At 40.3% G+C, this 25,061-nt stretch overlaps 1 protein-coding gene across 1 annotated transcript; it reads right to left on the bottom strand.

Moving 5' to 3' along the window:
* Nucleotides 1-628: 628 nt before the first annotated feature.
* Nucleotides 629-24,840, bottom strand: CDC20B (cell division cycle 20B). Its single transcript, XM_014279549.2, has 11 exons — nucleotides 24,814-24,840; nucleotides 23,302-23,494; nucleotides 21,580-21,701; nucleotides 17,414-17,513; nucleotides 14,590-14,700; nucleotides 13,002-13,198; nucleotides 12,058-12,152; nucleotides 8,457-8,685; nucleotides 7,263-7,388; nucleotides 6,414-6,531; nucleotides 629-2,827 (listed from the first exon to the last, which is right to left on the bottom strand). Exons 1-11 carry the CDS (start codon nucleotides 24,838-24,840, stop codon nucleotides 2,664-2,666), a joined length of 1,482 nt encoding a protein of 493 aa, XP_014135024.1. The 3' UTR covers nucleotides 629-2,663.
* Nucleotides 24,841-25,061: the final 221 nt, after the last annotated feature.

Raw genomic sequence — 25,061 nt, forward strand, 5'->3', positions numbered from 1 at the left:
TCCCTCTTATAAAAACAATTTTATCCTGAAGTTTTGGATTCCATATCTTTTACAGTGCTCCACTTTGGACAGGACTGTGGACACTAAGGCCCGAGTTTAGGCAACTTAGATTTAACTTAATCCTCTGTGCCACCTCTGGAAACTCAGCCTTTAATGCATACAGACCTCTGGTGCAGAACAAGCTGACCTCTTAGAAATAGGTTCTGATTTCTGTCTCAGTCTGGGCCTGAACAACATACCAGGCACATAATAAGCAAAGAGCTAAAAATATGTCACATTCTACCAGGAGAATGTCAGGATTTCATGTTTTGTCCAAGACTCTGTATGTTAAGACTTCTACACTGGCAGAACAACACAGCTATGCAAGTACAATGATGTACTTTCAGCAACTGCACACTCTAGTATTCAGCAGCATTACCTGCAAAAGACCTCAAATTCCTATTACAGCAAAATAGATATTTGCCATGTGAGAGAAACTGGCAGTAAAGGACCTAGAAAAGAAGCACATCCAGAAAAGGTACTCAAATACATGTTTAATTTCACTCCAGATTAGTCACAATCTGGAATTTAAATGCATGCTTAAATGCTTTCTCAGACATGGTCAGAGAATAGAGGTACAGGTCACACATACAAAATTGTGTCATATTTATGATTTAATTCTACTGAAATCAGTGACTTCTTCCACCTTTAGATACTAAGTTAAAATACTTCTGGGGCAATACAGTTTGATCACTCAGTAACGAACTAGCATAATTAACTAACAAATAAGCACTTCTCAGTGATAAAGAAATGTATGTTCTTATTTTGACAGTTAAGCATCCAACAGAATATGCATGGCTTCAGTACTGACAGCTCCTACCCTACCACAGCCTCCCATCACGTGTTATACACCTCTTCCTACATTTGGCAAACCAATACAATGTAGGTACTGCCTAAGGAAAGAGAGAGAATTTCTGTAAGAATCATAAAAGCAAGTAAAGAGATTAATTACACTCCTTTCCCCCTATTCAAAAGAGAAAAGAAGTTTTTAACATTTTCAAAAACTTTTAAACTCCTTTCAAAACTATTTTGAATATTTAAATCAGATTATAAACATTTGATAAAATCTGCTGCAACAAACACGCTCATATTAGAAGACAGGCACAGGATAAGTAATTTCCCATTCTTAGACATCAACTTCTTGGTAGTCATTTCTCAATTGATAACCAACATTCTCATTTTCTAACCTATTTTGAAGACCACATGAGATGATGTCAGAAACAAGCAGTTTAGTAGCAGATTTATTGTAAATTAACATTTTACTAGATAAAAAAGATGAGTGGTCTCAACCTTCCACACTTAAAGATTGCATACACGTGACTTATCAACAGAAGATGAGGTTTTTAAAATTTCACACCCATTTCCAGATACTTGTGCCCCTGTTAACATCATCAACCTCTTTTCATGCATTTGTAAAATGTAATTTTCCATGGGCTGACACTGCTTTACCGGCCTAATCTCCCATTCTTCCCCAGCTACAGGTAATACTCAAAATAAATCTCAAGCAGAAAAAAAAAGAAATCCAAACAATATGAGTTTCTGAGCTCACGGGGTTTTTAATATACAAATGTATGAGTGAATCCTTACCCCTTGCCTCCTGTCATTCCTAATAATGAAAGCAAAGCTCCAAAGATGTCTGTGGATAGAACACATTTTGAATAGCACTGAATAGCACTAAATTCCATCTGAATAGCATCTGAAGACCAATCCTGACATCTTTACTTAGCTGTTGACAGTGTGCAAGTCTTAACACGGGCAGACATCTGTTAAAGTCCAAGAGGTTTGGTCCTTGTGAACGCTAAAGAAGATTCATAAGAAGGTGATAGCTGCCAGGTTTGCTGACACCCAGAATTAATTGGTAACTTTAAGGAATGAATGAACTAAATGTTGTGTTAGATCCAAACTTCTTTGACTATGTCCATCTGGCTTATTAACCAGTTCATTACATAATTATACATAATATAACTATTGTGTGATTATTTATATTTTCAATCATTGTTAAACATATCAGGTAAGTTTAAGGAAAGGAAACAATTCAAAACAATAAAGACAGTTTTCTAATTAAGCTAGTTATCATTACTACTATGAAAAAACCAAAGAATTCCCAAGAAATCATTTATATTTAGCCACAATTACATATTTAACCTAGATCTCTAGAAATACTTAGACAGATTCTGTTCCATGACCCATGTGATATATAGAACAATACAGACCCCTGGACTGTCCTCTGCTGATTCTAGCCCTTTGAATGATTCAAGCGAATTTACACATTATTGGCATGTGGTTCCCAATGGGGATGGTAAGATGTAAAATCACTTAGAAAATCATAGCTAAAAGCAGGACCTAAGATTTTACGCTGGCACTTGATACAGTGTGGATTCCATCCATGCTTGCTAGTTTAATGAAAATAAATATCATGTTATTCTTCAGAGTCAGAATATTTTTTCTCTAGGGTAAGTAAGACAAGCTACTAACATTTCACATGATGGACTGACGGGGAAAATTGCTTTTTCTTGAAAAAAAATATACTGTCTTCTGCCATGTTTCCACTGGAATGAACACACATATTTTGAATTATTGAATCTTCTAAATACATTTAATCACTTGCTTTCAAGGAAAAGAAGTCACAAGAATGAGCTCAAATAATCACTAGAAAAAGCCTTGCTGCTGTGCTTGCTCTGCCCAGGCTCACAGCATTTCCACAGACAAGCTATCCCATCAGCCGCAACAGAAAAGAGCCTGTTCTGATCTGGGTTCAGAGCTATATGCAGGACTCTCCCTTTGTGACCTGTAAAATAAAATATATACAAAAGAAGGAAAGATTCATCACAATTCTACTCTGATTATGCCAGTCACTTTCACCACTGCCACACATACTGTAGCTTGTTCCACTTCTACTGTAGCAGCAAAATATGCTGCATAGGATGTGGGAAGCTAGCACTACCTATAGAATATTTTCACATTAAGAAAGAGCTGAAGGCAATATTTTCTCATTAGGGATCAAGCTTTAACTGCCAGGACTGCAGCACATTGAGAAGATATTTCTGTCAAAGGAGAGCATTGAACCTGAACTCTTTGATTCTCCACACACTTACAACGTAAGTCTCATCTGTGTTTGGCGATGTATCTCACTGCTGAGACACCCCATCTGGCTGCACATACCTTGGGGACAGTTTGCAGCTGATCCAACAATAATGAGACTGTGTCCCCAGCTGCTCAGTTATTGTTGTTAAGAAGATCATTTAACAGTGATCCTACAAAATAATTTACTGGAATTGTATATTGAGTTTGTCCGCAGTTGCAGTAGGCTTTGGGAGCTAGACATTGAAGACCACAAGCTACACCAGTCTGGGAGAACAAAGAATGTGCAAAACTCATTAACCTGATTATACAAGAATCTCTCTCAGTAGAATCAACTGAATTTGAACTGAAGCCAGAAAGAGTCTGATACTAAGCTGAGACTGCTGAGAGCTGTATTTACCTCACTGCTCTGCCATAGACCTCCTGTATCATCTAGCACAATGCCAATGCTAAGCAAATCCATGAAGCTTTTAAGCACACAGGGGCCTGAGAAATGAGGAGCCTTTTTACTCCAAGTTACTGGCCATTAGTTCCTCTGGTTGGGTGAGTTACCGACAATCATATAGCACAGCTAGTCACCCAAGGTCAAAAAAAACCTTCTGAGACGCAGTGTATCTCACCTAAAACAGACCAGATGAACCACATCCTAAAAGGAAGTGTGAAGGTACATATGAAGTCTTGGGTGACCAACTTGAATGAGCATAGGTGACACATCCTCTGTACCCAAGTTCACTATGAACACAAAGGAACAGCACTTCCCTAGCTCAAAATAATTTTATGAGAATAAACATGTGAGGAACTGTAAAGCCCTCTGATACTGTGGTACTTACCACAACGGCACCTGGTGAAGATTCATAGAACTGCTGCAGATGGACAGTCTGCCCTAACTTTGCGAAGCTGCTACAGAGCCACTGTGACAAAAAGCAAATATCAGCTGTCCTGGTGCTAAGTAACATGGTCCCTCTGCTAAACTTTGTGACTAGAATTTTGGTAACAACGTTATATTATTTCAGCAGAATCTAATTTTAAGGCTTTGCTCCTTCTCAGGTTATTGAAGTGTACACTATCTTTGTCAATATTTAAGACCATGAATTTACAATTCAGCAAATTCTTTACACTGCCTCCATTCAGTGTCTGTAGTGACTTTGACAGAAGAGCTGGAGATGTAGTTTTTGGAGGCACCCAAATCTATCCACAACACTGACCGAAATTTAATTAACAGTTTCAGTCAAAAAGAAGTGAAGGGGGACAGGGAGAAATCAGAAAAGTTGAGATGCTCATTTCCATGTTTTCTGAGTGGAGTTTTCTGGTTTTATTTCATTGTTTCAAGATCACATTCAGATATGTTTCAAAGCAATTACTGTTTTGTTTGCTGGTGTGTTTTCTTTGATCTACAACATCTTTTCTAAGGGGAGGGCATTTATATCCAAAATTTAATCTTTTTTTCTAGTAAATTACTAGTTCTATCAGGAGTATCTCAAAAATCGACTTAGTGCTATAAAAAGGTTACTATCTTTCAGTTGTTATTCTGTTCTGAATATGCTCAGTAATAGGTAACCTCAATTACTAAACTACCTAAAAGTAGCTTGACAGGGCTTCATTGTTAGCTGAGGTCTTCAGCGTTTTGCAGGAGGACTAAATAATGAGATTCAGTTACAATTTATCTGTTCATTTTTTTGGGTGTAAAACTCATGTGGTTAAGGATGTCTGAGGCTCACTTTGAACCATCCCACAATCATTCACCACAGTATTTTTTCTGAACATATTTTGATACATTCACAATTTTTTTCCAATATTCAATTGGTTATAGTAAGGTATTATGAGCTGTCATAAGCATGAATGTATGTGTGTAACAATTACCTCGTCTATTTGTTCATGAAAATTAGTTTCTTTTGCATATAAGTAAACTGAATAGGAAACAGGATGATAAGTAAACCTCTGGCTTCACCAAATTACCAATGCATTTGACTTATATGGTAAATACTTTACACCATACACTATTCTCAAAGGTGAAATTCAATCTAGTTTTCATTTCAAATAGTATATTCAAGACTTACAACGATTTCAGAAACCTCAAGCTACTTTATAATGATGGTGTCACTTTCCAGATCATTTCTCAGGAACATCACAGGACATTCCTTAAAAGCTGTACATAAATGAGGGTGGATAAGGAAAAGCAACACAGACAAGCAACATTACACAAAGATAATGTAACTACATCTACATATGTCTCTTCTGCCCTTTCTCTTCCATCCATCTTTGTTTTGACTCTCTTGTGCTTTCCTCTTACAGGCTAGTGTTGAAGCCAAGTCCCTGGTTCCACCCAAGTCCCTGGTTCCAAGCACAGCATCCCAGCATAGCTAGGATTTAATAGATTAGGAATTTAATGAATGCCTTCAAATGTAGCAATAGGGTACAAAAAGTATTTGTTAATATCAGCTGTCAGGTTAAAAATCCAGGGCTTCTTTGGCCATATCTTGTCAGTCTGTGAAAAAACAACCATACTTGGGAAAATGCAGTCAGTGTGCAAGTAATTTGTGACTTTCCTTTAACTTCAGATGCTTCTGTTGGATTGCTTCAGTTAACACTGAAACAAGTAAAATAATGGATAGGAAGTAACAGCAAGCATCAGAAACAAGGCGACTTAATAGAAAGTAACTTTTATGTGTAGGGTAGCCCTACAGCACCATGGACCAATACAGAGCTGCAAGGAAACTCCACTTTCCTTTAGCTGTCAGCATGGTACAAGGGAAACATGCTGCACCACATTGCTTCACAGCCAAAATCATGCATTAAAACCCAGACAGCTCTAAATAAAACACGGAGATTTATTTCAAACACCATTTGGATGCTGGTTCAGTATCCTTACATGATGAGCTGCAAAATCAAAAAGCCACATCTAGTTTGTGTTGCCCAGGAGACCATCAGCCTCGAATATATTGGAGGCAACCTGGCACTGGCACACTCAATTCAGGCCTAGTAAGCCTTAGGGAGAAGTGGAAATCCACACCCTGCACCTGGGATGACCTTAGAAATTAGAGGAGAGAATCCCATCATTAAAATCAAGGAATTTTACAGAAGCACCTTACACGATTATCTTAGGAAGTCAACATTTACAATCCCATGAATCAGAATTGTGCTTATGAATGTATGCGGTGTAGGCAGAGGGAGGATGTGTAGGTGACTGCTCTTTTAACTCTGTATGTAAACGTGTAAAGTATGCACTTGCAAAAACACAGTGATTAGACAGACAGTTAACTGAAATAGTTAAAACTATTAACTGAAATACTTGCCATAGAGTTCTGATGAATTGATAAGCATGGGATACTTCCATATCTTCATCTGATTTCCAGGAAGGCCTTGTCCAGTCATCAGTTCACTGGTTTGGGGTAACCAGAGCAAGGAACAAACCTATTGCAATTTAAAATTCTGCTTTTGTTTTCAGGAAGGGTCAACATAACACCATTCAATATATTTCAAAGGTTATCTACAACGTTTAAACAAGCTACTGAGAAATAGTCCCAGCAGGATATTTACTTATTTAAAAGGATCATTTCTTTCTTTACAATACTTCAAAGTACAATTGCCTTATTGTCCTATGTAAATGTGATTAACAGCCTATTAGTATAACACCAAAGCCCTTCAGACACATCCTCAGCTAAGTTGTAACAGCTCCAGGAAAATCAACAGTTAGGCTGCTTTACTCCAGCTGCGAATCTGTTCTTGTGTCTCTTAATATTCAAACTCCAGAGGCAGATATTTGCCCTCTGACTCTTCTAACCTCTTCCCACCCCAGGACTCTGGGAATTTTCCCTCCCACTCAACATTCTCTCCACATCCAAGAGTTTTGGCCAGAACTATTATTGCCAATAAAGAAAAGATTATGCTAAGTGTCTGGCTGCAAGACCACCTCCTCTTCAATCACTTCTGTGTGGAGACAGAAGCAGTGAATGGAAACAACAAACCGCTTCTGAGTTCAGTCACACACTGCCGTGTTGAATGTAGCACAATTGCACATCCAGAGAAAATCCTGCTGTTCTTCTGACTGCAGAACCACCCTCAAAGTCAGTGGTAGTTTGCCAAATGAGCATAGCTTTACCAGAAGAGCATAGCCTAAGTATGCAGACATTTCATCATTTCACCTGAGAATCTGTAGCTGCACTTTGGATAATTTTCTCACAATTTATGTCCCAGACACGCAAAATCCTGTCCTTCATTCCACCCCCTGTAGCAAGGACTTTGGACTGCCAAGGACACCAGTTCATTGCCTAAAAAAAAAAAAAAATAAAAATAATAAAAAAAAAAGAGATGCCAGAACAGACTAGGAGGTTAGCTGTAAAAACAGAATAGTTTTTGCTTAAAAGACTAGTTGGAAAAATGAACTGCAACAAGCACCCAGAATACACGTTCACAGAACAGCAGGATCCCAAAACTCCAAATGTTGCTTTCCTTGTCATTGCTCCACAGTAGCCTGCACTGCCCCACATACACTCACAGAACTCCAGCTTCTCTGTTTACCCTTCATAGACTCACACTCAGGACCAGAAGAACCCAGCAGGATACGGTCTTACTGCCTATGCTAAGCCATCACAGAAGCCTAAGCAACGTGACTTACAGGGCTTAAAAGAGACAAGGTTTCTTCTGACATATTTCCAGGATATGCCTAAGGCCCAGACTCTACCTGAAGAAAAGCTACTAAGAATTCAATTCCATCTGTTTCAACAAACTCCTTCAACCTTTTAACTCCAATGCTTCAGGCCAGCCGCAGACTTTTGGGAGAATAAACAGCTCATATATTCTGGGCTCCCCTGCCTCTTATTGCTGATACCTGTCCTTTCTCCCACACAGACTGGAACTTTCTAAAGATGAAAAATCTTAAATGGTCTCATTTCCAGTTTCCTACTTCAGATTATTTGCTACCAGCGAACACATAAAAATATGGACAGAAGAAACTGCATATTTAAATTAACTGCAGTAGAGAGAACTTTCCAAAATTCCAAAAATTGAAAGATCTTGTTTGTTAACTTGTAAGTATTGCATCATCAAACTTTTCTGTGCAAGGCAGAGAGATAAAGAAGGCTGTAAATTTTAGTTCTGTTTGACATTATATTTACAAAGGCCTACTAATCCAGTAAAATTTCATAATCAAAGCCCTAGCAAATTTATCTGTGACTTGGTATGAGGAGAACTGGTCTTAAAATTAACTGCATCACAGACAGGGAGAAGAAACTAATAGGTATCACTGAAATAACTTGAAAAATTTCCTAACTGTCCCCATCAACAATGTGATTTCAAGAGAGCAAATATAGAAAAGCAGACAATCTTTTTCCATATACCTTAACTGCTGAAGAATGAGGTATGGTTTTCAGTGGCTGCAACTGCAATTTCACACCAGGGTCACCAGGCCAGATATTTAATATACCATCACTAGACCCACTGGCCAGCAACTGGTCGGTTAGTGACCATTTCAAGCTGCAAATGCTTTTTTTGTTGTGGCGAAGAGTCCCAACATGGTGTTGAGCAACCCGAACATCATGGTGATGAATAGATCCTAGTCGTGAACCACTGTAGATGAGAACAGACAGCATGGGTTTAATGTTAAAGAAGACAAGCTACAACATCACACTGATGTGAGTCAGATGTGTGGTTTCAGAACCAAACCACATCAGGGTGGTGCATCTGCAGAACAACACTATTTCAGTAAAAGGAAACACAAACCAACCATTGAAAGCACACCCTGACTGTAGAGGTGGCTGACAAGAGAAATAAGCCAAGCAGCTGCTCAGTTCAAGCCAGGCAGAATACCTGTTCTCTCTCATGGTTTTCATTTCCCTGAAGATATATTGCACTGTATTCCACTAATCCACACCCTGTCAAGCCATTTAATGTAAACTATTTCCTGTTCTTCATGAAAAATCATTTTGCAAAATGATTTTTGCCAAGGCCAGATATGGCTCTATGCCCAACAAAAAGGGAGTGTAAAACTACATCGCTCTGGGAAAGGGCTTCCTAGCAAGTAACTTGGTTCTGTCTCTTCTCCCTCCCACTTCCAGGCTTAAATAAATCTGCACAGCTTGACACTGTTGCAGTAATTGCCTGTCAGGAAATGGATGCATGGTTCTACAGCCAGTATCATCAGTTTATCAAAAGAAGGAAGAAATATCCTGCCTGGAAGCACAGCTACTGTTACAGCTTAGTTCTGAGATACAGGTTTTACATATGAACAGTACAGCTGAAATGAAAATATTGAAAATACCTTGCAGTACATTTTCTTTTCCTGCCTTTCTAAGGATACTACCTACAGTAAACCTATGACAAAACAGAAGGGCTTCCTGCTGGAAATTCACATTTCCAACACGATGACATGTATCTGGCATCACTTATTAATTGAAGGCAATAATGACTGGAGACTGTCCCATACCGGCTCTTCAAAACATTTCAGATCCAAGTTGAGTGATGTGGAAACTCTAGAAAAGCACACTCAAAACTGACTGATTGCAAGAAATGTCATTCTGTTGTGTTTGTATTATGGACTTGCCAAGCTCTTGAAGTTCACCAAAAAGCATGAAAGATTGCAACCAAGCAGTGCTTCAGTGAATATTAAGCACACTTTTCTGGAAAATACCTAGAAAATACATGACAATATGTGCATTATATGCAAAGCCATCATCATTTGCCTCCCAAAGATTTACACTGATTTTTCCTACTAAATACTATGCAGAAAATTTAACCAAGTATATCGGGTCTGGCTAAGATGGAGTTAATTTTCCCCATAGCAGCCCTCACAGTGCTGTGCCTTGCATTGGTAGCCAGAAAGGCAGTGATAACACACCGATGTTTTGTCTTTTGGCTACTGCTGAGCAGCGCTCGCACAGCATCAAGGCTGTCCCTCCAACCTTTCCCCCCTCATCAGTAGGCTGGGGGTGGGCAGGGTCTTGGGAGGGGACATGGCCAGTACAGCTGATACAAACTCACCAAAGGGATATTCCATACCGTATGACATCTGCTTAGCAATAAAAGCTAAAAGAGGGTGCGAAGCATGTGGCAGCATTCATTATTATAACTTTTGTCTTCCAGAACAACTGCTATGTGTACTAAAGCCATACTTCCCAGCAAGTGCCTGGACATTGCCTGCTGATGGGAAGTAGACAATAATCTTTTGTTTGCCTTCACTTCTACACACAGCCCTACTTTGGTTTATTAAACTGCCTTTATCTTGACCCAAAAGGTTTTTCCATCCTATTTTCTCCCCTCCCCATCCTGCCGAGTAGGGGAGTGATAGAGCAGCTTGGTGGGCACCTGGTATCAAGGCAAGGTCAACTCACCACACCAAAAGAAACAGAACTGAATTGCCAGTGTTGGCCATATTAAGGTTTTCGGTACTTCTAGTGGTATGCATGGGAAAGAACTGGGGTCCTGAGAATCCTGGCTGAAAGGAATTTTTTCCACTTGGCATCAAATCAGAATTATTTGCTTTTGACACAGAAGGTGGCGTCTGTTTTGCTAAAGACAAAAAGAAGCCAACAAAATTTTGTGATGGATTAATTTATGGTACTGAAATTTATTTACAGGTTCATGATGATGTGTTGTTGGGCTATTTTAAACCACTGAAATTAGTATGTAATCCCAAAGTATCGATTGTCCACAGTGAAGTTTACTGTAAGAATGTTGCTCTTATTTTAGTAACAATGAGTATTAACTTCATATCTTTTTTCTACTTATACAGGTATTTTAATTCTGCCTTAATGTTAGAATGAACTGGTTAGTTTCAAACCTAACAAGAGAAATAAATGTTATCTCAACCTAATCTGTTAACCATAACAGTTCACTGGTTCATGCTGAATTTTATCACCAATTTCTATTCAGATAAATCTATAATTTGATTTTCTCTGTTGCTTTCACTCCTCTGGCCAAGCTGAAATGCAAATTGAAACTATTGCGTATTCTAATAAGGTCATGGCATTGGCAGGATGTTCTAGCTGCATCCTTGTAACTTAACACACGCAATGTACCAGCTCCAGTAACGGCATTTTATTAACTGGTTGTTCAGCCGGTATTCTTGTACTGCACTGCACCTAGCAGACCTAATACAATCAAAACCAAAACCCAGAGCATCTTGAAAAATCAAAATAACACTACCTCTAGTGTTCATATCCAGAGATACCAGTGTCATTTTGAGTTTAACAAGTAAGTCTACCTTTGCTATTAGTTCTGCATTTAAGTAAAACAGAAGGCTATCATATGATTTTAAAATCATAGAAGCATCCATCCTAAACAAGTCTAACCTAAGCCCCTTCAAGTGTGAGTCAAAGATCTGAAACAGGAAGCGGGAGGAATAAAACAATAAAAGAGTACACTTGATCTTTCTCATCTGAGTCCCCATATTGAAATGATCCCTAAATATAAAATATTCACCAGCTAGTTTAAAATTCACCCTTGGCAAAGCAAAGGTCAACCACTTCACTCCTCCTTGGGTTGTAGGCAGCAGTGAGCCAGTCTTCCTTTGCAGATACCCAGCTAGAGAGGTGTGTAACTCTTAACAGCTGTGTTTTGCTGTGCACCTCAAAAGACAGATGTAATCTTGATATCAACAGAGGGGCAGACTAAACTACGTGTCCTTTCCCTGGCACTGGGCAGGCTATGATCAGGCTTTGTGCAAAACCAGAGCCACAGTCTCCACATCCTAGTAAAATTCTGCGAGTGCTGACAGTTTTCTGGAAGGACAGTAAGAAGAGAGATTAAAGAGGCAGGCTAAATCCCCTTTGGCTGCTTTCCTGCCACACAGTAAATCTACATATTATTTCTGAGATGCCCAATAAGTAGAGGGACAGGGTAAATCATCTTTGAGCAAAGCCAAAGAAAACAACCAAAGTGAACGGGACATTTGTATAAGTAAAACCCACAGGACTCCGCCTGGGAATATACTACACCACTCACCTGCTCAGAATATGATGATTCCAGCTCAGCGCTCCAACTACAGACAGGTGACCAAACATATTTCTCAACCTCTTTTTGGTTTCAATGTCCCACAGCTGCCAAACCAAAAAAAATGGGAAATACAAATTCAACAACAAAAAGAAAAAAAATTCTTGCTGTCTTCATTTGTTTGCAAGTAACCCACTTCCCAGTTCTGCTCTGACATATGGACAACCTCAAGCTCATTTATTTCAAAAGTTAAGAAGGAGTATTTCCAGATTTTGGCAGCTATATCCATGATGCTGAAGTGGACTGAAGAGAATGCACATCTCCTGAGTTTAAAGCTATTTATTAACACGTTAGTATTTGGAAGTCTGTACTTGAAAGCACTGGCCTTCAGTACCTTCAGATTGCTGACTCAGGACTGCAGCTGGTAGGTCCCTATATTATCTAGCATCTCAGCCAAAGTCCCCAAAAAATCTTTTGATAATAGGACTGTTGCATAAAAGCAGGCTGACAGATATGTGTATAATCACACTGAAGTCAGATTCTCATGTGTGAATCCATAAGGAGAGGTCGAGAGGTCAGAGTATGGATCACTACAATAATCTTAGCAAGAGAGATACAAGAAAAAACTGTGCTGAGTAAAATAATTTAATGAAGGAGTTCCTCTTACTAGTGAAAAAAAATCTGATTGTCTCTGGACAACTGAATATTTATTCAGTCATCAGCTTTTTAATGGCTTCAGAGGCTCCATTACATATAGACAACTCTGGATGTTACTAAGCCATTCAGTAAGGTGCAGACTGATACAGGGAAGTGCTATATGTTGTCTCCAGCAGAGTTCTTCTGTAGCTTAGCCCATCTTTTTTGTTTATTTTCTTAAAAAAAATTCAGTATCAAATTGTCATGTGGAGACTTTAGCTAAAAATGGAGAAAGACTAAAAAAGTAGACTATCTAGTACTTGTACTTCTCCATCGCTGGTGCCAATTGCAAGGCAAGTTCCTTCTTTTATCCAAGCCAGAGAAGAAATGTATTTGGAATTCGAATTCAAATAAATTCTTTCAATGGTTTGAAGAGCTCCTCCCTTCCAGATGTGTGCAGCCGGTCCTACAGCAACAGCCACAAGATTTTCCAGGCTCCAGTCCAGTATGTTTAGATCTAGAAGAAAGCTACCAAAAATTACTGCAAAAAAGTTGTAGGTAACAGGATGGGGTGAAAGGGAGTATCATTCTGGGGGAGAGAAACTTTTTTTCTAATAGCTATGGGAAAACTTCAAGAGAATGCTTCTACGAAACCGTTACTAGCAAGTATTGCTCCTACATGAAGGACAGTATCTCTAACTACGTAAGGTCTCCACAAGACTAATCTCTACAAACTGGTACGTTTGCACAGCAGGATCTGACTTGCAGCTTCTCCACTAGATTTTTTTAATCTATCACGCTGTGTTTTGGATCACTATGTTATTCACTCTTCATTTCTGCCACCAGAAATGAGGCTCCCTCAGAAACCACTCCAGTTCCAAAACCACCCTTGTTCCAAGGTAATTCTTGTAATTGAGAAAGACAGAGGAGAGAACCTATATGCTACAGTCTGTCCTACATCCTCAGGTTAATGATAACATTTATGCTGCTAATGATAAGGGTTATGATAATGATTTAGGGCAGCTTAAAAGTCATGACCTCTGAAGCACAGAAGACTTACCACAGGCCAAGGTCTGACATCATATTTTGGTAACTAAAATCACTCTGAAGAACAGCTGAATCCATCGGTCAGCTGTTTTAACTACAGTCCTGATCGGTGTAGCCAGAAATCACTTCCAAAGACTTCTGTTCATGCCGTTAGTCTTGTGACATACTTTGTGCACAGTGTAAATCACACAAACTTTTGTCCTGTTCATAGATATACATGAACACTTGCAAAGATATGTTGAAAAAAAACTCCACAGGGCAATTACAAACACTTGCACATAATGAGCTGTTCATTAGATCTTATGAACTGTTAAAACATGTATTTGCTGCTGTAGACCAGAGATCCATGTGTCTTCATGTGCAATTTGTGCATGTTTAATTTTTCCCTGTGCACCACCAAAGACACAAATGAGAATTCAGTTCAGAAGGTATCTATCATCTGTCAATGTATTTATCAATGTCACTGATCTCTGCCAAAACAAGAGATTTCAAAGTCTGCTCAATAAAGTTGCTGCTGTGTTGACTGGCTGCTGGATATCCAAGGCTGATAGCTGAAACGTTTTAACTTAATTAACCAGAGGTAAGTAAATTGGTTTGATTTGAAAGTTGTATTGAGATCTACAGCTGAAGGAAACTACGTGAGAGTTAGGTAGTATTGATTCTAGGGTTTGATCAGTCATGTCTCTGTCCTGGGACAGCCAGTTTTCAAAGATGTGTCCTTATAAGAAACATGACTTCATGCATATGTCCTGCAGAGTTTCCATTTTATGTGAAGGGGGCACACCTTTGCTATCTATCTTGAAATATACATAAGAATTCCCATTCTCTGTGAAAACCACCACACAGGAGAAATTAACTTACAGTAATCATTGCGCAAGCCACTAATATGAAGCCTCGCTTCTGGTTCCCATAGTATGGAAGGCTTCATGGTGGTAACAGCTCTGAAGTCACTATGGGTCCCCTCTTGGCATCCTGTATTTGAAGATTCATCACACACAGATAAGTAATGCAAAAACACCACCAACTTTTCTCAGGCCTAAGCCTTTCACATTCTCACTATATTTGTCTCTCCATGGTCCAGAGGAGGCCAGAAGGGTCTAATTTATCCTGGGTAGGCTCCAAACATTCACGCTGAACTAGGTGAAAGCCACCTTTTACCACCTCTTTCAAACCTCCATAGATTTAGTCAGCTAGAACAGAGAATAGGGAACCCTATACTCTGTTTAAATTGTACCACAGCTCGATACGGAACATGGGGTTTTTTTGCCTTTTTCGCCTTAGTTCTCTGTCAAAAGTTGTTAGTAGCAGAATGTTTCATACATGCTCTCCCACTTCAAAACCCCCTCACACAGCAATAAACTTTGCTTTCTCATGTTAATTTCTCACCAAAAGGTCTCCCCCACCAATACCTAACCACAGGAAAAGGTTTTTAAAGCACATGCACCTTGATCACAGCACACTAAGCTTGTGACAGCACATAAGCAAGAAACAAAAGCAAATAACAAGTACGAGCAAGCAGAAGAGTCACCCTTTATAGTCATTGTCTAACTTGCGCTTCAAGGACTCCTAAACATCATAGTAAAAAACCCAGATCATTAGTGCTATGAACCATTTAATGCTAGATTTTTATGTGTAAGAAATCATTTTAATGTACTATGCAGAGCAGAAAGGCGGAGATTCACATTTCTGTGCTTCTCTCTGTGTTTTGACCTCCTTTTTCAATTATTCTCCAGAAAGAAGTATTTGCAATAAGTATTAAAATTTTCAGGGGCAGAAGACACTACTTATCTCTACTGGTAACCTCCTCCATTCAAAAAAATCCAACACTGACAAACTTAAATACACAGATAAACATCCTATATGGAAGTCCAATGACAAATTGTGGAGAAGTTATTTCACGCGGTCCTTCCTTAGTCTGTCCTGAATCTTCTCCCCTAATCCAAAATTCATTTCTGCCAGACCACAACTATTTCCCCTCTCAGCTGTGGTACCCCCTTTCTCTCCAAATAAGGACTGAAGATGAGCAAGAAGCAGACCACAGTGATTTCGTTCTGTGTCTAAAATTTTGTGGAGTTAAACTATCAAGAAGGCTTGCAGGAACAACCTTCTCAGACCTGCCCAACAGGAGATGTAACGCTGCATTCTACCCCTAAAAGGTCTAATGTCACTGAAATTAGATTTGTCTGTACAGAAAAATCTGTATTTCTAATATCTAGATTTTTGGTTATTTTTCCAAAACTTTACCAAACCTTTCTGAATCCAGCCAAGTAAGATAATTCAGGAAAATTAAGGCTCTTAATTGCAACAGTGAGATGAATGGCAACACTTCTGAAACACTGAAAATGCTTTTCTTCTTTAACATTGGTAACTGGTACTGAGTAGTGAGATATAAAGGATGAAATCATCTCTGTAACTCATTTGAGGCTTCTCTTCTCTCGTGAGTAATTAATTTGCCTACTGCAAATTCATACTGAATACACCATCAGGTCTATTCACCTACTTCATAGACACATGAATGTGCATAACAGGATTTTTAATTAGTGAAAATTAAGCTTCATTACACCATTTTGTGTTATTTTGCATTGGTACCAGCAGATATCACTGGCTTTTAATTTCTTTTAATTTTGGTCTCACATGTCTGTGTCACTTCTCACAATGAGACTCAGGAAGTGGTAAGTAGTCAGTACTGTCACACTAGACCACATAATCAACAAGTGGATGGGTGGAATAAAAGCTGGTATTCCTGATACCTGTATTCTTTTGCCATCAAGAAAAGAACCACTGTCAACAATTCCTACACTGTTGCTATTGACTGTTCTGAAATGAGTCTTATTTGCATGAAGAAGAGCCACAAAGGCATATATAAAATCTATCCCACAGCTCCCAGCTTCTTCTACAGGAGCTGAACTCCAGATTCATAAAGAAGCTTTTCTTAATGTTTTTACATGAGTATGAATCAGGCCTTGACTGGCAAGAACCCATCATATACAGAAATAGCCAGATCACCAAAACAAATCATCTGTCCAAGACAGAACACAACAAAATATCTGCCTGATATTTAATGAATTCCCTCATACTAAAACAACTCTGGGAGTATCTGTATTATTTCACGGGTTAGCTCCTCACATCCCATCTCTTTTCCAGTCACCTGATCATTCACACTCCCTTATGCTCATTCATTCCCAGGACATCTTTTGAAGCAAATTTACCAACTCTCCCACAGATGAAACCTGAGGGAGTGCTAGGGACCGTTCACTCCAGCTGTATTTATCTACAGGTAAGAGCAAGAAGACTCGCCATCTCTGCATGTCTTGCACTCTCATGTATACAACAGTCCATATATATGATACATATCCTGTGCCCTTTCTGCAGCACAACTCTACATTATTTGTAGGGTTCTGAAACTGAAAAGCTAAAAGGAAATTAATGTTTTAGGGTCATCAACGCATTAAATGGGGCCCAAAGGACAGCCAGGTAAAATACTAGGGGTGAACCACACTGGAAGTCTTCACAGATGGTAGGAACTCTAAAAAAGTAGCCCCAAGCAGCACAGATCTCAACCACTTTGTATTATTCTGAAACACTTGCTGGAACAGGTAGATACACTTGCTTTTCCAGTGTAGATGCAGCCTGCTGTATCTCTCTGTTTAGCATGCATGACAATATTTGCTATATTGGGACATACCTTTCCAGATGCAACTGGTATTTTCACAGACCTTCATGTCACCATTTTCTGCAATGCTATATCCAACCTCCTGGAGCACTGGAAGCTGAGAAGAACATATCTGCTAATATATTGAAGTGAAAACATGACTTAGTGAAGAAATCTGTCAAAAACCTTATTTTAACATTATGGATAACACAACTCCCACCAAAGGACTCAACACTTGTCATATAAAAGCTTCAAAACAACTTGCCTCTTGGATGGGAGATCAGTAACAAATACGGCATACCAGTGTCCAAAATTGTGTGCTCTAATTTGAGCCACCATCTTCCCTTTCACAAAACACCAATTCACTGCTAATGATCACACAAACTTCAACAAAGTTGTTTGAACAAGACCATCTTACCAATGGAAGAGGTCCCAGGCCTGTACATCTGTAGGTCACCTGCCAAACCTTAGTGCCCTCTTGTTCTCTTCTGAATTGGCATTTGGGCTAATTTTACCAGCATGCAATGCCATGTTTTCTACATGCAGACAGTAAGTCTGATGCCTCAGGATTGCTCTATGAGAGAAGATCAGTTTTGTGGTGCATAAACTGTAAGGCCATTGATTCCACCATGACACCTACTAGAGTCAGAGTCCTCTCTCAAACCAGGGCTCCAAAGCCTGGACTCCATGATCCCATTCCTTAAACCAGTTCTACAATATGAAACTGAAAATATATACAAGGTGTCTCAGAGGAATAAAATTTTTTCCATTACATTATTATTTCCTTGGGCATCACAGAAATAGATGATGCAGCAAAAATAAGAAAAAGGAGATCAGAATTTTTAACAGAACCTTTTCTTTTTTCAAAAAAAAAATTAGCTTAGGCCTTTAGTCAAGATTCAAGCAAAGGCTCAGATCAGCTCACCCAGGATATGAACTTCTTCACCAACCCCTAGTGATATGCATTTCTTCACAATGTTCACCGAGTTGAATGCTCTGATGCCAGATGTCTGTTTGGTCTGTAATTCTTTATTTACAGTCAGGTGGAAATGCAGCTGATGTTTTTACCAGCCACTCAAGATTGGTATGTATTTCCTCTAATGTCTTTGAAATCTGTCCTTCCAAGCACACTCAGTGTTACTCTTCTTCAAAACCCTGTTGCGATCATGATAAAAAATGTCTTACAAAAACATAGTGGAAAAAAAGTTTTCCTCCTTTACATATCCCAGCTGTTCTACAGCAGGCCTGCAGTTTTGAGAGGCACTTTCTGTATTATTTATATAGACAACTTGGCAGAAAGTTAATCAGATTGCTTGGATCTGTGTCCCTCTAAAATAAGTGCAGACATTTCTGTGGAAAACCAACTGTGTATACAAGGAAATAATCTTCTGGCCCACAAAGAGACCACATGCATTGATTGGATGTGAGATTTTATTTTCAATGTATTCCATCCATTCATGTTACCAGGCAGTCAAATTAAATAGTCATTAATTACTATATCTAAGAAAATTTATAGATTTTCATATGGTTTTAGCCAGGACTGACTTCCAAATGGTTTTAGGAAGAACTTGGGGTTTTGTTATCCCACAACGTTATCTCAAAGACCCGCACCCCAAACTTTTAGGAAATGGCTGTGGTCCTTGATGTCAAACGCTGAATATCTTAGTTCTAACTCAGCTCCCACTTGTAAATTACAGCGTAACTCCAGGTAAGTCACTTCACAGGAATGACAGACTGACACATGGTCCATACTGGGACCTGTACTGTTTAATATCTTCACCAATGACAGACAGTGGGGATCAAGTGCAGCCTCGGCAAGTTTGCAGCTGATACCAACCTGAGTGGTGCAGTTGACATGCCTGAGGGATGGGATGCCATTCAGAGGCACCTGGACAAGCTCAAGAAGCAGGCCCATGTGAACGTCATGAGATTCAGTAAGGCCAAGTGCAAGGTGCTGCACCTCAGTTGGGGCAACCTCCATTATCAATACAGGCTGAGGGAGGAAGGGGTTGAGAGCTGCCCTTCTAAAAACAGCTTGGGGGTACGGGTAGGTGAACATGAACATGAGCCAGCAATGTGTGCTCACAGCCCAGAAAGACAACTATACCCTGGGCAGCATCAAAAGAAGCATGGCCAGGAGCTTGAGGGAGGTGGTTCTGTCCCTCTACTCTGCTCTGGTGATACCCCACCTGGAGCACTGCATCCAGCTCTGGAGCCCTCAGCGCAGGCAAGACATGGACCTGCTGGAGCAGGTCCAGAGAAGGGCCACAAAAATGATCAGAGGGCAGAGCAGCTCTCCTGCAAAGACAGGCTGAGAGCACTGGGGTTGTTCATCTTGGAGAAAAAAGATTCTGGGGAGATCTTATCACAGCCTCTCAATATTTACAGAGGGCTTACAGGAAGATGGGGACAGACTTTTCAGTAGGGCCTGTAGCAATAGGACAAGGGGTTATGGTTTTAAAGTAAAAGAGGGTAGTTTCAGACAAGATATAAGGAAGAAATTTTTTACAACAAGGTGGTGAAAGACTGGAACAAGTCACCAAAAGAGGTGGTAGACGCCCCATCCCTGGAAAGATGAGGCTCTAAGCAACCTGATATAGTTGAAGTTGTCCCTGCTCATTGCAGGAGGGATGACCTTTAAGGGTCCTTTCCAAATGAAACCATTCTTTGACTCTATGACTAAGAGTGAAGACAATCACCGATGACACGTACTCATCTTTTAAAAGATTTTACATTTTAAGGAAGAATATTTTACACACAGTACTTCATAGAAAGTTCTTACCATTTCACAAAAGAGTTCTATTAAATTTCTCTGTAGTGTGAATTCAACTAAGATTACTAAACCCATTGAGACGTATATCTTAACACTCAAAAAATTCACACTTTCCAATCAGACCATGGAGTGGGGCAGGAAGGACGCTGTTGAAAGGACCATTTCCCAGACTATTTTGCTTATTTAGAAAGGAAAGTGATTGCCCAGAGGACCAGGTTTCCCAGAATGATGTAAAAGCATGGTCTTTTTCCAACATCCAGCAACTTTCAAGAATACAATTATTACAAGGTATCAGTCAGTGAGCATGTTAGCCCACATGTCCTGACAGTATGTCCTCCTTTTCTTAGAAGTTGAGCTTGGTACCCTCACAGAAACTTCTCAATAATATTAATTAAGGATTCTAAACCACTATAAGCAAGGACATAGAGCATGCATCTCTGAAGCATCCTTACTCAACAGCTACGGTCAACAGCTATCAGTATCTTCAGTACTGAACTTGTAACTGGTGCAATCAAGGAAAGGAGAGCACACCAAAAAGAAAAAAAAGCATGGTCACTGACTAAAAGTTTACAACTTAATTATTGAACAGTCACAATTTGATAGCACTAAAGTAGATAAGTTGTTTTGAGTGTAATGTTAGGGTAATGAGTTTCACTAATGCAGACAAGCATCACCCAAGAATTCAATTTTCAAGAAGTCGGTGAACAGAAATAGGTGGGTGGCTAGAGCACAGGTTTATTTAGGATGACCAAAAAGCAACAGATAATGCCTAAAAAGAAAAAGTGGCAGTGTCCACTAGGAAAAAAGAAGGTATAACATGTACAGCAACAGAAAATAACACCTAAATGCGAAGTGATCTGAAGCCTTTGTTTCACATATTAGGCAAATTCCATGCGTTCTTTTATCCTTGAACAAGAATCTGACCTTTTACTGTCATGACAAAAAATTTTACTCTCAGAAAGCTATTTTCTGCCAAATTTCTCATAGCATTTCTGTCTACGTGATAAAATGAACAGCTACATCCTGCACAACCGAAGAAATTATCTTCTTCGCACATAGTGGTTATTAAAGCAAGTGGAAAACTGAGTCATTCATGCTTTGAGTACTTTTTGCAACGTATGTTTTCCCTCAGAGGTAAAAAACATATCTTGAGGGCTTCATTAGCTTGGTTTCAATTTTAGTTTGCAGGACAGTAATCTGAAGGAGGGGGAGAGCAGCTAGATCAAATAAATAACAAAGTTGCTCCTGACATCTCTCTAGCAGGCATTTCCTAAATAGATCTCCTCATGTTGCTGTTCTCCATGCCAATAAGGCAGTATCCACACAACAGATTCCAGATCAAAAATAAGATTTAAAAACAAACAAACAAAAAAAACCCCAGGAAAACAAATACCCTACCAGTGCATCTGAATGTTGTATTACTCACTTGTTTCTTTTCCATTCCAGCTCTCATATTACTGCTCCCTTCCAAGCCTAATGCAGCATGACTGCTAGGTAGAGTCACAACAGTTTTCGTAACGGAGAGTTTCTTAGGCACCTGAGGTGTCACTGCAGAAAGAATTTCAATGGAATCAATTCCTTTAAAAAACATCACAGGAATATTTGTCAAGTACTTCTCAGAACAGCACCAATTTCATAGTAACAGTACTCTAAAAGCAGATCTGACACAATAAGTGGGACAACGCAAATAAGTGACATTTGAACCAGTCACCCTTGCTTTCCTTTTGTCAGTGGAGACATTTCTACAGCATTATTCCTCTTATCCTAAAACATGTGTCTAAATAAAGGTCAGATTGATCACTCGCTTTCTAAAGAGTGCTTGTTTACTACTGCAGCTCATAACCAGCCTTATATTTATCACCGGCTACACAGAAAATCCATTTCTGATTTCCCAGAACCTGTATACAGCCTTTCACCACTGCTAACAGAGACAGCATGAAGGACTTTTTATTCTAGAAACTGAAGTAGGGAAGACTTCACCCTGTGTTAGAACCTGGGTTTCTCAGAGCTGGGCATGTATTTCTGAACAGCTCTGGTATTGTGCTTAGCAGAAGACAAATTGCACTTTCTAGCCAAGAGCCACAGCGTCACAGGAACATATCCTGAACACTAAACAGCATCTCTTATTTGTTCTCTAAAGATTTCAATTATTAATCAAGAAATGAGCTATTTAGATCCCTCAGTCTTCCAGGAAGCTCTTCTTGTACGTGCTGCATGTAGACCCTTCCGCACTTTCTCACAGGACTGCTGGAAGTAGGAGTTGGTGAGTTCAAGGGCTCATATTCAGCCTTTTGTCAGCTCCTTCTGCTGTTGAGGAAGAGAAACAGCTTCCCCTATAGTCAGTTCTTCAGACAAAGTCCGAGTACTGAAAGTTTGATCTGTGTTGTGAGCGGCCGTCAGGTCTCTCCCTAAAGTGAGCTGAGTGTGAGCGTCCCTTGGCTGCTGTCCCTTTGTCAATACTTGACGCTTCATGCATTGGAGCAGACCCAGTGACACAAGGCAAGCTGCTTCTTCAGCGAGCGTATGCTAGAGCACATGCAGGCATGTAGACTGATCCAAGTTCTGCAGTTATGGCCGGGTCTGCAGCAGCTGCGTGTAAGGCAAAGGAGAAGCAGAAGGAAGGGGTGAGGCCTCATGACTTCTCCTGCTCTCCTCTGTCAGTTACCGTTAGCTACTCCAACAAACCCTGCACACTGTCACAGCCCAGTGCCACTTAAACTCGGCCCGATACAGCCCGCACCACAGAGGAAGAAAGGCTGGTCTGCAGCAAGCGTCGCTGGGCTGGGGGTGAGACTGACTTTTCTTTCTCCTTTGCACACCCACCTCCACGACCTGCTGCCCCGGGCAGCCTGCGCACTAGTAACAGGAACCTTAGCCCCAGCTTTCCTTTCACGACAGCGGCGCACTGCTGCCCTGAGGCCGCTGTCCCGCCGCGCCTGGGCAGCCCTGCGCAGACCGCTGCTGCGGCACACCGCCATGCCCAAAGCACCTGGACACGGCCACCGCCCAACACCAGCCCACACCTCACACGACACCCCGCTCCGGGTTGCTCCAGGATTCCTTCCTGGCACCTTCTGTGAGGGAGCAGTGGGTGGACATCCGCAGTTTGGCCACCCTCTGCATGAAAACCCTTCGCACCCCGCCTGACCTGGAGTCTCCCCGGGGGCGCGGCCGCGCTGGGGCCCCGCGGAGGCACCGAGGCGGGCGGGGGAGCGGCCTCTCGCGTGCAGCTGCTGCCATCTTGTGACAATGGGGCTGCTCGCCACCGCAGCGCGGGCCGCCAGCCTCCTCTTCATGGAGCTCTTAAACCCGGAGTACGTGATCCTTCCCGAGTCTGGGACCTGCACAAGGGACAGGAGACAAAACACCAACTAAAAAATGCGTCATGACTTAACAGCATTCCCGTTCCTCAATGATGTTTCAGGTTTTCGTCTGCTGCGCTACAAGGGCTCAAGCCCACCTCAGAGCAACGGGCCGTGGAAACGGATGTTGGGCTGAGTATGGCTCCAGCAGTCGGTCACCTGGGTGGAGAAAGAGTAAGGAGTGGGGAAAAAACATAAAGAAATGTTTCTGGTTAGGTATGTAGCCCTGAAAACTGTCACACAGCCTGTAGCAGAGAAAAAAAAAAAACCCACCAACTAAATCTGTGTCACTCATGCACTAGGCTACAGCACTGGCCTTTGAAAGATCCGAGATCTTCAGACACTTTCCATAGGCTCATGGGTCTGGTCTTTCCTAAGACATGGGCATTTGGGCAAACCCACATGTCAGCTGTCTGGAACCAGGCTGGTATTCTGATCTTCACTCAAATGAGGGCTTAGATCTCTTCCGATTTCTAAATCTCACCACCACTGCAGCTTGCTCATGTTACTATTTTTAATATTATCTCACATTTTTTAATACATTAAGGCATACTAAATGAAAATTCAATGACAGATTTACATTTCTTACTTTCAGATTAATTCATAGAGCAATTTGTGTCAGAAAAACGTGAAACATAAGAATGTATCAAAATTTGAAATCTAACAGCCTAGATAATACTGAACACAAGGCTTTGTTTTTCAGACAATTTTAAAGCAATGTTTTAGGTGAAAGTAACAACAGTAAGGAAGCACAGCAAGTATAATAGGCTTCTGGATCATTATTAGGTACTCCAGTAATATTTATAATACGCTAAGTCTTGTAATTTTTTAATTTCTGAAATAATATTAGACACAAATTACAAGCTGTTGACACATAACTTAGACACCACGATCTTGCATGGATTTTCTAAAATCAAACACATTCAAACTTGCTTTTAAAGTCAGAATCAGTCACCTGTGCTTGCTTGTTGAGTAAACCTTTGTTCATTACAGCACTGAGGTCTGTGCCTTTTCTGTCCCCGCCACCAAAACAGTACTCACAGGCCTCACTGCCATACAGAGATCAAGCCTCACATGTCCCCAATTCACGGGAAACACCCATACAAATACTGAAATGTCACAGTCTTTCCCAAGCATCTCTCACGTAGAACTGCATGAAACCCTCTATATAATCTTGTTACACAAAATGGACATGGGCTTTAGCTATTTAGAGATTATAGAAATGGTTCAAATCAGGGATAGATGAGGTGATCTCAAAGTTGCTGAAAAGCAGCAGACCCCCAGATTCCAGGTTTCACCTTCAGAAAGTCCCACTCTATTTTCATCCTTTAAAATGTAGCCTCTCAGCACAGCGAAGTATCAGTAAGAAGAACGACAACTGAGACAGAAATCACTCTTCAGTGGTGGTTTGGACAGGCAGGAAAAGAAAGTTAGCAGAGACTGACAGGCAACATGGATTGAAAGACAAGTAACAGCTTAGAAAAGCCCCCAAAACTAAGCATTAGCAGGACAAAATAAAATTATGGAAGCTGAAAGGAAGAGAGAG

The sequence above is a fragment of the Falco cherrug genome, chromosome Z (assembly GCF_023634085.1).
Source record: "Falco cherrug isolate bFalChe1 chromosome Z, bFalChe1.pri, whole genome shotgun sequence".
In the NCBI taxonomy this organism is placed as follows: domain Eukaryota; kingdom Metazoa; phylum Chordata; class Aves; order Falconiformes; family Falconidae; genus Falco; species Falco cherrug.

Coding starts and splice junctions, on each gene's coding strand:
- CDC20B (XM_014279549.2), bottom strand. CDS start 24,840: ATGAAAATAGAGTGGGACTTTCTGAAG. Junction 23,495..24,813: donor TAGAGTGGGACTTTCTGAAG/GTGAAACCTGGA, acceptor TCCCTTGTGCAG/GTCCCAGACTCGGGAAGGAT. Junction 6,532..7,262: donor GTGCAGCTACAGATTCTCAG/GTGAAATGATGA, acceptor AAATTGCAATAG/GTTTGTTCCTTGCTCTGGTT.